Source organism: Apis mellifera, linkage group LG13 (genome assembly GCF_003254395.2).
Source record: "Apis mellifera strain DH4 linkage group LG13, Amel_HAv3.1, whole genome shotgun sequence".
Classification (NCBI taxonomy): domain Eukaryota; kingdom Metazoa; phylum Arthropoda; class Insecta; order Hymenoptera; family Apidae; genus Apis; species Apis mellifera.
Genome location: NC_037650.1, coordinates 9,128,000 through 9,141,556, shown reverse-complemented (window position 1 = coordinate 9,141,556; position 13,557 = coordinate 9,128,000). Strand labels below are relative to the sequence as shown.

General features: G+C 35.6%; 2 protein-coding genes across 5 annotated transcripts in view; one reads left to right on the top strand and one right to left on the bottom strand.

Annotated features, from left to right (window-relative positions):
• The window catches only part of LOC100578423, a 340,640-nt gene extending 335,278 nt beyond the window's left edge, over window positions 1-5,362 (top strand). For 3 of the 4 annotated variants that reach the window (XM_016915971.2, XM_016915974.2, XM_026444677.1), the window contains one exon: window positions 3,573-3,860. In XM_016915971.2, the coding sequence (XP_016771460.1) occupies window positions 3,573-3,860 (288 nt within the window). Of the gene's footprint in view, window positions 1-3,572 lie in introns of all 4 variants that reach the window. The other variant, XM_016915968.2, reaches the window with a different exon arrangement.
• Window positions 5,363-8,600: 3,238 nt separating this feature from the next.
• On the bottom strand, window positions 8,601-11,779 carry LOC406114 (alpha-amylase). Its single transcript, NM_001011598.1, is given in 5 exon segments — window positions 8,601-8,747; window positions 8,980-9,465; window positions 9,914-10,280; window positions 10,416-10,846; window positions 11,587-11,779. Coding segments are annotated over 5 exon segments (1,482 nt in total). The 5' UTR covers window positions 11,770-11,779; the 3' UTR covers window positions 8,601-8,732.
• Window positions 11,780-13,557: the final 1,778 nt, after the last annotated feature.

Sequence of the window (13,557 nt, the reverse complement as noted above, 5' to 3'; positions counted from 1 at the left end):
ATGTGTGCGGAAATATGTGTTATGCCGTCTTTAAAAAAAGAATTTACCAACTTCTCCTAGCTTCAATATGCTAATGAATTACAACAATTATCATAAATCCTCCGGTTCCAACGAATGTTGTAGTAAATGCAATCGTCCACGATGGGAAATTACTCTTTCTTGTTAAACTTTTATTAAACTTTAAACTTTATAAATTCAAAATTCAAATCTTCGATTTAAAATTATATATCCCATAAATTCATAAATCTTTAAAAAAAAAAAAAAGATTTTTCTCAAAGTCTCTTTTTTTTTTTTCTTTTATTTCTGACTCCTTGGGCGCAAAAAAACCATCGTACAAAGAAGCGTGAAAAGATCTTTTCACTCGCGTTCAACAACGATGTCATGACCTGTGTTTTTCATCTTCTTCCAGCTAACGACTCGGTTAATTAACGTTTAACGTGAAAAGAGCGGTAGATGAAAGTAGCTTCCATTCTTACGCTCGATCGCGTTCGTGTACCGTTAGCGTCGCTATCGGAAATTCGAAACAATGTCGGCCGTGTCGGCGCGTGATAGATGGCCCTGTGTTCCTCATGGTCGTTTCTGGCGCGACCACTGGTGTCAGTTGCGAGGGAGAAACGGGATAATTAGCAGTGCCGCGAGGTTCGCGCGAGTAAACGGCGTGTAAAGCGAGAATCGCGGCACGGGATAATTTGTGCAAGTTCGTTGATCCTCCTTCTTGTCCTCTTCTTGTAATTAGTCAGCAAGCCGGCTGAAGAGGGATAACTTTCGAGATCCGTTTGCTCGGCTTGTTGTGACTGTGTTAAGAACGCGGGTCGGGATGCTGGAGGCTAGAATTGTAGGAAATTATGCGGTGGTTAATGTCTTTTGAAAGTTGGAATTAAAGCAGAAGATATGTAGCAGAAATTTTCTGAATATGGTATTTGGCAGTATTTTTTTGAATATGGTATATCGTCGGTAAAGAAGAACAATGACATAATGAAGATTATAAGGTTATGCGTCTTTTGTAATAATACTTTGGATATAATATCAAGTGATTTTCTCGATCCTATGAAAAATTCCAGTTGCTTTATTCTTGAATTTTCGTTAATTAAGAGCATTAAATAGATTAAAATTATTTTTATCTGAATTCATAGAAATCATGTGATACCAAACGTTTCTAATATCAATATGATGAACACGACGAACAATATGGAGGAACGGACAGAAAAAATTAATCTGAAATAAGTCCAGAGTCCATTTATATCGCAATACATATATCTGGACTGGATAATTTCGCATACCCAACGTCTGAAACCTTACCATTACGAAACCACCTGAAACCATCATTACTCTTCACCCTCCATCTACCTCCATCAAACACCTTTACCAAAACCATCATTCGCATTTTACACATTCCAAAGCAACCCATCCCAACGTCGCACAGAGATCAGAAGACGAGAATCAAAACCAAAACCAAAATAAAAGAAAAAAAAGAGGAAAAGAAGCTGCACAAAATGCTAAACCTCCAAACTAAAATTCATATATTCGTATCAAAACCTCGATTTACACCCGATGATCCCAGATCTCCTTTGAGAAGACCAGAGAACGATTCAAAGAGGATACACGAGGACGAAGACCGGTCTGCCCGTGGTTCGCGTGCGGAGATCGCGTTAGAACGTTGAATATTTCATTCATAATCGAGCGATCAACGTATTTCTCTGCAAGAAAGCGCGCGCGCGCACGGCAACGAATCGTAGTACGGCGGTGTGAGTGAGTGAGCCGCGCGCGAGCGGGGGTAAATCGCGCGCCGGTTGCAGCGGCAATTACGGGGATCGTGCAACGGCCTCCGTGAATGAAACGTCCGTCCTTTTTTTTTTTTCTTCTTTTTTTCATTCCTCCTCCTCCTCCTCCCCCTCCTCTTCTTCCGCCTCTTTCCTCCCGTTCCGCCTCTTCGCCACGATTCTATCCCCGGGTAGCGGGTAGCTCGACTCGTAGCTTTTTGCGGAACGGAGGTTTAATGAGGGAGCGCCGCGGCGTTCCACGCCGGTGAGGACGCGGCTCCGTCCGCCCAGAGATCCCGCGAAGAACGGGCGACCTTCGAGCCGGGTCGGGGGTCACGTCACGCGATTCAGGAATATACGCGTGGGCTCGCGTGATTCAGAGACAAGCGGTGGGTGATTCGCGTGGGTGTCATTGTTAACGCTTTGTGAATGAGCAGGAAGAGTGGGATGAATAGCTTTAATTGGTCGGGTGTCTTTTCTCTTTTTTTTTTTTTTTTCTTTGATATTATTGGACGTCTTGTTTGAAACTTAGGTTCACATTTAACTTTCACATATTAGATAATCTTCTTAACATTAGATAATTAGTTATATTATGGCATGAAATTGCCAATTGTTTTTGGACAAATGATCGATCAATTGAGACTTGTAAGCTAATATTACTTAACTTATATTTTGATCTCTTATTTATTTTATTTGTGTAATAAGTTCTTTTTTGTATGTAAGTTTAATTGTTTAACGAGAAGTGAACGAATATTATTATTTCTGTATGAGATTATTATTATTATTATTATTTAAACTAATTTTGAGCAGTGCAATCGAAACATATTAGGTTAGCTTTCAAAGAAGATTCTATGGATAAGAAGACTATAAGTGATGATTCTAAAAATGTAAGGTCTGAGAATCTATATTGAACAAGGATAAATTGAAAGCCGCAAACAAACATCGGCAGAGTTACACGTATCTTTAAATGACATTTGGATGCAATGGATAAAGTAAAAAAATAGGAAGAAGATATTGCACCAACTGATAGGAAATTAAAAGTTTAGAAATGTGCTTATTGCATAAAACTCGAAACAATAGTCCAGTCTTGAATAGAATTGTAATCTGTGATGAGAAATGGATACTATACGATAATCGTACAATGATCGGGACAATGATTGGACGCCAATGAAAATCCTAAACGAAATCTTAAACCATCATTATGATCGAAAAAGTTATGGTGATTATATGATGACTTGTAAAGAGAATAATTCATTATTCTTTTCTGAAACAAGGAGATACCGCAACATTCTATTGCCAAGAAATTGATTAAGAAATAATTCTGCATGACAACAACTGCATACCATAAGAAAACACTCTATAAAAATTAGCTTAACCCATCACCAGATATTTCATCAACCGATTACCATTTATTGTTTCCATTTACAATTGCTTTTAAAAAATAATACATTTGATATTCGAGAAATTGCATTTCAAGAATTTCTTCACGCTAAAATCACGAAGTTTTATAAAAATATGTTGGAATCTCGTTGAGGAAAGATCATTAAAGCCAATAGCTTATATTTTGATCGAGTAAAAATTACAGTTTCGAAAATACATTGATTTTCTCCCGACCAACAAAATATATCTCTTACAATTTTTTACCTGTAATTGAAAAAAAAAATTCCATGATAAACATTTCTGTATGCCTCACGACGATCCATTCAAATCACACGTCCATCCAAACATTGTCCACCTTAAATTTTCATCCCGCCAGAAAAAAGCCAAGATCGCCAGAAGAACTAACGAATCCGTTCCATCCTTCTTTTCCAGAATTTCCGCGAGCACCGGATCGATGGAGCAGCGTTGCCCCTTCTCTCGGAGGACCACCTGACCGGCCCAATGGGAATGAAGCTGGGCCCAGCCCTGAAGCTTCGCGCCCTCCTCGCCCGGAAACTGGGCGCGTGCACGGTCTGTTTGCACTGCGCTCACTGCCACCAGACGCCCCTGCCAGCCCTGAACGCGGCCGCGGCCGCCGCTGCCGCGTCGCAACAGCAACACCAGCAGCAACCGCAGCAGCAACAGTTGCCTGGAAGGCGGCCAAGCAGCACGGGGAACTGACAAACAATGGCGGAGACTCCTCTGGGCCCGGAGGGCGCTGTGGCGCCCTCCCAGGACCCGAACAGGGCCCTAAGGATAGAACGGCGCGTGTCACGCCCGATACGCAAGCCGGAAGTGGTGTTCAAGAAGCCCATCAAACAGTGACGCGGATCACGCGACAGCATGATGCTTTGCTGTTTGTACACGTGACGCTGTGGAGTTACGCTGTGGAGGCTCCGCCTGTGTGTTGTCCATCGAGTGTTCGTTCATTAGGGGAGGGGAGGGGAGGGGAAGGGGGCGGGGGAAGGGAAGGGAGGGACGTTCGACGACGATCAAGAGTTTCGTTGTATTGATACGATTAATCAAGTGTACCTGGAGATAAATGACTTATTATTTTTGTCCTCGATGCAGAATTTGCCTGCATGTTGTACTTACGTTGTACTTGTGTTACACGGCTGGATCGATTCGTGTGAAATAATAGGTGTGTGCGAGGGAGATGAGAATAGGCGGTTCTTTGAGAAGGAGGATGATTGAGGGGGAGGGGGGAAGTTTTTGGACATTGCGTTTTCGGATGGAAAAATATACGAAGGATTTCGAGTTTCGATCGAGTTGAACTTGGGGAGTTTGAAGCGTGGATAAGAAGTTGTAGTATCTTTTCTTTGTTTCTTATTGCTGCGTTCATTTCATTCTGTTTCTGCAATTAGTTCTCTGTAATTTGAATCGATTTGGAATAAGTACTTTTTCATTTTATTAGTCGATTCGATACAAATTTATCATGCATCCTCTTCATCTCATTCCATAAATCGACATACGAACTTCTTATCCACAATTGATATCGTCCAAAAGTTCGGCTCGAAAATCGATCGAACTTGAAACAATGTTTTATCATCGTTACGTCGTTCGATCGATAATTTTATCATTATTATTGTCTTTCGTTAAGAAGAAACGAAGCTAGGGATGATACTCGATGCCCGAAACTCGGAGAAGAATTTGGGCAGCCCGATCATAAAATTTATTTGAGAAAAGAGAAAGCCCCTTCCCCTCCTCTCCCCCCTTCCAAAGGTACAATTCTCGATACTTTCTAGTTCGTTATTTTTTTTTACAAGTCGTTAAGAGACTTGTACCAACTGGCCGGGCTTTCACGAGTTCTCCTCGCCTAGCAGGAAGTGGAGGGTGACTAACAAGTGTTAACGTTCTCGCGTTTATAAATTAGGAATAGACACGCGATGAGCACAAAGAAGCTGACGCTGCGTGATAATCAAATTAATTGGGATGGCAATTAGCGATTAGAACGCCTTGTTTGCGTGCTTATTCAAATTACACTTCGATAAAAGAGGAAAGGAAAAAAAAAAAAAGGAAAAGAAAAAAAAAATCAGCAACCGGAAGCTACGTGTTCGATCCTTCGTAAGCAATTAGCGTGTCAAGGCACAACATCGGTTTCACGCGATATTAACGGCCTTGAATTTTCTTCAGGAATGTCTTCCTTGGCGAAGGAAATTAACGTTTTAGAATAATTACCGCGCGAATCGAAGTTCTAAAATGAATTAATTATTAATGGAGATTTTTTTTTCTTATATATATATGTGTGTAAGATATATATATATCATGAATAAAAAAAACGAGTGCCTCTATCGATCGAAAAAGTCTTCCAAAAGGCTAGCCTTTCTTAGATTGGATGAGATAACGAGAGCGAGGTGATTCTTTTTAATGTGCAGAATTTGCGATTTCAAGCAATGCTGCCCCTTGTTACCTGAGAACAGAGATTTCGTAGAGAAAAGTTCATTTACAGATAGCACAATGATATCTTATTGTCTTAAAGATGTCTGATAATAATCTATTAACAATTTGAAAATGTTTTAAAATTTTGTTTTGCAAAATAAAATATTTAGAAAAAAAAACAGTTATTTCATAAATTTTATCAGAATATCTGGAATTCCATATCAAGAATTTGAAAAAAAAATGAGCGTATGATTACTTCTTTATTCGTGTAATAATTATGTCCGCTAGAGTGCGCCACTGATCCTAACTTACGTATTTCTACGTACGTATTCATTCAATTTTTTTTATTAAAAAAAAAAAGAAATATTATATTAATGTAACGAGTATAGTAATTATAATACAATTTTAATTATTTCAAAACATCTTTAAGTCAGGATATTATTACAATTAAATTTAAAATGGATATCAGATATCGCGTGCTATCTGGATTGTACCAACAAAATAATTATTCGAATTCTTTCACACGATAAATTCGAAAAATTTATATTATAAAGCAAATGAATTTATTTATATACTCAAATATAACAGCAATAATAATATTACTCCATGGCATTTTTCATTTTAACTTTAATTACGATTATAAAAAATACATTTGCTTTGAAACTATACTAATTAATTAATATAATAACAATGCAATGAAAATTAGTTTTAATCCAAAACATTAGATATTTTTTAAGACAAATAAATTTAAGAATATCATATTCATTTTAAATAATCGATTATTCGTTCAAAATGAATTCGAATAATTTCACTGGAACACTAACAACGACGAAAACAAATAGGAAAAGTGCCGAGTAACGAATTCTCAATTCTTCATTATCGAATGAAGAAGTGGAAACAATGAAAACGATAATAAATAACACGAGGAAACAGTGAATAACTGTTTGTAATTAAATAAACTGCGAGCAATTGTTATTTGAGAGTATGTAAAAGATGAGTGAACGAGAAACGATTGCGTGTAAGGATCGAGTATATAAAGAGAGAAAGCAAGAGTGAAAGAGAAAGAGAGAGAGAGAGAGAGAGAAAGAGAGAAAGAAAAACGAAACGAGACAACATCATATCAGCGAAAGAGGAAAATGAAAAGAAAAAAAAAAAAAAAAAAACAATTAATGTGCAATAACGATGAAAATGAACGTTTTTTCAACGCGGTACTTTTTAACTGTATGAATAGGATGATATACATATTTGCTCAAATCGTTGTTTCTTTTATATATTTTAACGAAGTTTTTATATGAATGAATTATAATGATAAAATATAACTAAATTATATTTTTGCTAACGTTCTACGTGCAGATCACATGCGAAGAGGAATATCATCACGCGCGGGTACATTCGCATACCGTAGTATAAATGTAATGTACATATACGCACACACACATACACACACACGAGTACGCACACACGAGCGTATGCATGCGTACGCAAACACGTACACGTACACACACACAAACATTAAGAGACGAATTGGAGAGAAGGCGATACACGATGTAGATTTAACGTGATCGACGTGATCCACAGATCCAGTAGAAATTAGAGAAAAAGGAAAAAACTGTAAATTAATTTTTCTTCCTCCCTTATTTTCAACGTTTAACGTTTATTTATTTAGCATTAAAACCGTTGCCTTATTGTATGTTCATGTAATAACAATTTAGTCGTATAAAAGAGGAGATAAAGCTGTTGGGCGTGTGACAGTTGTTATTAAGTGGAGAGTTGATAAGTTCGTAAGACGAGCAGTATTTTTAGATTTACATTAGCCTGAATTTACTGCAGACTATATACGTTTATAAATATTATGTATACATACACACATACGTACACACAAACATATACACAACATACACTTACAAGCGCGATCTCGCGCGCACATCTGCTCGTGCTTCTCCAGTTTTGCTTGTACTTTTGCGAAAATTCGACTCTTTATGAAAAACAACACTTTAACAATTTTATCTCGATTCGATATTTCATAATTCGAATTCCTCAATAGATTTTTGATAAACTTTTCGCTTCGACTTTTCGTGATTTCGATTCTTTTTAATCATCTTCATTTTGTGCGTATATAATTGGATAAAATCTTTTAAAAATTTTCCATAGAACTCTCAGAAAATTTAATAATATTTTAACGTAGAGAAAATTAATATATATATGTATAGATATATGAAAAGAAAAATTCTGGACAGTACGAGCGGATATTAACCGAGCTAGCGGCTTTTACTTAAACCGAGAATCACTGTACATAATGCTTAAGCATTTATTTATATCGTGCTTTTACAAAAGGACCCGTAGTATTTTATTTAGTTTCGTAGCAAAAGGTTTATGCACATCATTACCGCGTGCATAGCACGAGATCATTTAATTGTCAGGTGTGCGAACACGGGAAGAGTATGCGTGCATTTGTATTAAGGAAGAAAATAAAAAATAAAAAAAAATAAAAAAAACAGAGGAGAATAGAGTGAAAGGAAAAATTCGTACTGGTGTGATGGAAATTATTTAAAACGAAAAAAAAAAAAAAGGAAAAAAAGAAAAAAAAATGAGAATAATTGTACAGAAAGGGACGACAATTTTGGAGAAAGAAAGAGGGATAAAGAAACGGGCAATAAGGCAATCTTGTGATAACTTCGATGATTTTTATTCTCCACCCATTTCTCCATCCTTCGTTTCCTTCTGTGATTTACGCCTGCGTCCAGTTTATTCCTTCATCCTCGAATGAAAAACAAGAAGAAGAAAAAGAAGAAGAAAAAAAAAAATCCTTTCGACATCCCCTTTTTTTTATTTCCCCCCATCGCGAATCTGTCGTGTATTATTTTACTGATTAACTGTCTTATTATGTATAGTAGAAATTAATGGTGAAAAGAGAACAAGAACAGTACATTGTTTCTGTTAAAATAAACATTGTTGAAAAATATTTTCACTGGTGGCCTTATTTTTGTTACAGACCCTGGATTACGAAAAAAATCGTGGTGAAAATGATAGAGATAAAAATATACGTAAAATATACATATTTTAATAATTATTTGCTCTACGAAGAATTAAATACAACCTTTTTTCGTCGTAAGATGAATTTTAAGAACCTCTCATTTCGTTCAATCGCAATCTCTGCTGATGCTTATGATTTCTTTACGCCATTTTAGCCTGAAAATAAAATTGTTATTTTCAAGCGTTTATTATTACGTTTTATTACAATAATTTATGAATTAATATTGAGTTAATAAAAAAGAGTAAAGAACTAAATCAAAAAAATCTATAAAAAAAATATTACAAATAAACTTTCCCTACCATTTATATAAGGCAAATTTATATAAGAATAAAATAATAAAAATCTCTCATTTACTTCTTATTAATCTCAAGTTTTAAACTCACTCACCTTAACGTGAATGGCGAGAACTCCATCCTCTTCTCCTGCGCCGATCTCTATATTAGCATTTCCATCCGATCCCACAGTGACAATCTTGCCAGTGCATCGTCCCTTCTCCAAATTACCAGAAATCACGTCGCAATATTGGCCAGGAGGTAGACAGACTTTCAGATTTTTCTTGAGATCGTATTGATCACCGTTGAACGCGACAAATCCGGAACATCCCCGACTGAATGCGATTTGATTGCTTCCGTTATCCCACCAATTATCGATCTTCGTTCCTTTGACCAAATTGCGGAAACGAACCATGTTGTAGATTTGCCTCCAACGGTGTTCACAGATCCATCCGTTGCTGCAAATGTTGTCGTGGATCGAAGGCGACAGAATGTTGCCATTGCCGTCATTAGGCGGTCCTTGATCCTTGCTTTGGAAGTCGAAGGAACTCATTATTCGTGGGGTACCGAATGGATGGGACAGCATGAACGCGACAGCCATCTAGAAACATTATATTTTATTCCAAATATTAGCCTTGGAATTGTTTTCTTTCGAAAATAAGAGTGGAAAAAGAAGATAAATAAAAAGTATATATGCAAAAATTTCATCAAAAAAATTAATCGGAATTTTCGTTGGAAAAAAATTTCACCATTGATATTTAACGTAGTATTGCACGAAACATGGAGAGAAGTATTTGAGTCTGATCATTGGTTGACCTATTCTACTTGCTAGCTTTCACTGTACCATCACTGTATTCCCTAATCTAATAAATATTTATTGCTTCACCGTAAAAATGCTAGACACATTTTACACATGTATTTTTTCAATCGAACAATAATTGAAAAATAAAAAACGAGGTACCAAATATTCAGGAATAAATTGTTTCTAAGAAAAAGAAAAAAAGAAAAAGAAAGAAAAAAGGAAAATATGGAAAAATGTTTGGTCATACCTTGTACCGTTTGGAGTATTTGTAAGTGAGTATTTGAGGATTGTCGCGTTGCGTGTCGTGATTGTCGACGAAAACGAGAGAATCCTTCGAGGGTAGGAAACCCCATTGCTCTCCCCAGTTTACCAACCATTTCAGATTATTGTTCCCCCGAAACGCATTGGAAATTTCATATGAATATTTGAACTCGATCACCGCCCCTATTCCGTTGTACTCCCGTTTCGAGATAGCCTCGTTCCCGTAATCGATCACCTCTTGGAATATGTATGGCTGTGCATCGTTAGGGAAACCGTGCGTCCTGTTCAGATTCCTCACTCTCGAGTAAATCGTTCTCAAATCGCTCGGCCACATGTGTTTCGCAGCATCCACTCTGAAAAGTTCAAGAAGTTCTCTTCTTTAACACTTTAATCGCTTGATCCTGTTCACACACCGATATTATCGATGTGTCACCAATATTATTATTATTATTATTATTATTATTATTAATCACAACGTGAATACAAACCGGAAACCGGCAACACCAATGGCGACCAGATCGTTGAGGAAGTCAACAAGCTTCGACCTGACGTATTCTTGGCTCTGATCCAAGTCGTGGAGACCGACCAACTCGCAGTTCCTCACGTTTGACGGGTCGTTGTAATTGTTCACCGCGCAACGAGGGTGGAAATTTTTGACGGTGTAGGGCACTTGCGGATAGTCGAAATTGTACGTGTTCGCCCTCGAGTTGCCTGTACCGTGCGCGTCGTTCCGATCACCGGACATATGGTTCATTATAACGTCCACGTAGATCCGTACACCCGCTTTGTTGCATCTCGCCACCATATCGATGAATTGTTGTCGCGTGCCCGACCGCGTGATCCATTTGTAGGAAATCGGTTGATAACGTTCCCACCATGGCCTCTTGTCGATCACTATGTTCTCTTGTACCGGTGATACCTATACAAATGTTGCCTATACTAATACGTGTTGCGTTGATAACGTGGGAACGATGCTTCCATTTTTGATTTATTTAAAATAATGGAATGGTTTGGATGGAATAAATTTGGTTGAGTTTAGTTTCTTTGAATTATTGATTTTTTATCCCGATCAGTGATGAGGATTCGTAATTGCTGTCGATGTTGTTGAGATAAATGAGTTTCAGATCGATAATTGATAAAAGTATAGATAGATATTGTTTACAGAGATTGTTTACAGAAGATAGTTTATTATAGAAATTATTCTTGCAAATAATACGCGAGGAAATATTTAATCGATAATCATTTAGTAGTGGTAAATAGGTAAATTAAAGATTAAAAGATAAGTTCCATTATGATCCCTGATATCGAATTTTAATTGTTATTGGCATCTCAAAAAAATAAATCTGATGCAAGTAAATTTTTAATCCACATTATTTTCTAGAAAATTGTTTAAATTAATTCAGAATTGATTTAAATATGGGTTTTATTTAAATCGAAAAATTAATCAAACTATGTTTTTGATATTAAGCATACATTCCTGTAAATTTTATATTAAAATTTCTAAAAAACCTTCATAAAAAATCTCTTCGATAAACATCACGTATTTATCAATTGTTTTCACACAACTATAATATATTTATTATAAACTATCATTTGAGTAATATTTTGAATTTAAAAATAAAAATATTACAATTAATGTTTAAAAATTTTATCACGTACCTGAACTCCACCAAAGCCTACAGGTCCAAGGAATTGTTCGCACTCTTTCGCAATGTCGTTCCATTTCCATTCGAAGAGATGGACGATAGCGTCGTGGCCAGGAGCAAAATGTGGGTCATTGTGAGCAATTTCACCCGCTGCCAACGTGAGCAGTGCCAACAATAACACGATCGCGGGCATCATAGTCAGTCTACGTTGCAAAATACTCGTGTCTCTAATATATAAGCCATCGTCATTTACGTAATCTGTTTTCACTGTATCCAAAGGTCAATCATCCCCCCTGCCACCAATTTACCATTTTATCAATACACGAGTCACATCTATTGTCTATCCGATGCAATTATTTCACTCGAGCTCATCTTATCACGTTATTGTTGTGGAGCAAACAAAATATAGGAGAAGTGTTTTCAATGTGACTAATGTTTTGGTTGAAAATTCTAGTCTCTTTTTTTTTTTTTTTTTCTACTTCTATTTTCATCATTGAATTACGCACATGGCTTTTATATTTCTTGATTCGAATATATTTAAAACAGATTAATTCTTCGTGTTCGCCTTTCATGTTTTATTTGAACCGGTTTACAGCGAGTTGCGTATATTTTCACACTTTTATGATCTTTATACTATTTATATTTATTAAAGTAATATAAATACTGAAATTTATTTAAATTGGAAGAAATTTCACTATTTTCGTATTTTATGTCCGATTATTTATTTTCAATGGAACGAATATTTAGTGTTGGGTTTCTTTCTTAAAAAATATTTTATCAATATAACTTATTAGTCATTTAACATTTTATTTTAGAATATTTTGATTTCTCACTTATGTTGTTAAATTTAGCGAGGAACAAATTATGGAAAATAGACGTGTCAATGCATACCAATAAATATAAAAATCTGTATATCATTAGATGAAAAACAACAATCTAAAAACAGTATATCACAATGATAAAATATGTTTAATAATAATGTGAATTATAAAAAAATGTTATAATAATTGCAAAAAAAATTTTAAAAATAATATTGTATTGTATATTTATTTCTTGGACGTAAAAAAATTTTGTTGTTTCTTCTTGAAGATAACTTCTCCCGAATATATATTATGAAAAACATATTTATTTTCTTAAAGTTCTGTTTTGAAAAATTCTATTGTTTTGTAAATATTTCCACTTGTCAAACAATTGTTCCATTTATTATTTGGACTATCGTTCAATGCAAAATAATTTTCTTCGATGATAAATTTTTTAAACAATTAATATCTTTACGCGTGACAGACGTGCACAAATGTCATAATAAACGAATAATAATAATAAATTATACGTGACTTGATTGCATCGATGAATAATAATTATTCATAAACTTTTGGAACTTAAGAAAATATATACGGGTGTACACGTTTTATAATTGCAAAAGTGTTTATAAATATTTCATAATTGTAATACGAACAAATCTTTGCACAGAAATTCAACAATTTCTTTAAAAAAACTTTTATCCATCTTTTATTAATACGTTTGAATAATCATTCGATACAAAAAATATATATAAATAACACAAAAGAAATATTAAAACAATCCGTTCATATTAAGAATAAAATTAAAATTGTTAAAAATGAAAAGTCCCCCATCTATAATTCGATCAACAATTTCTTTTTTTGAATAATCGAAAAAAGATTAGATCATGATTCTAAGAATTCATTCGAATAACATAGAAATTAAAATCGTCGAAGAAGCGAGATAAATTTTTTTTCCTTATTCCATTTATCACCGTAAAAGAAAAATCCTGTTGAATCCCTCACCTATAACGATTTTCGAGTGATGGAAGGAGCAGGCTGCGCCTCACTCTTCGCGGAGCATAATTACGAGGGGATCGTTAATCGGTTCACCGAAGGATCAGCAACAGCGATGGTTGGCTGTTATCAACGCAGCTCGTATATCGTCGCAAACCGTTGTAAAGTAGAGGAGCGGCGAGCGTACG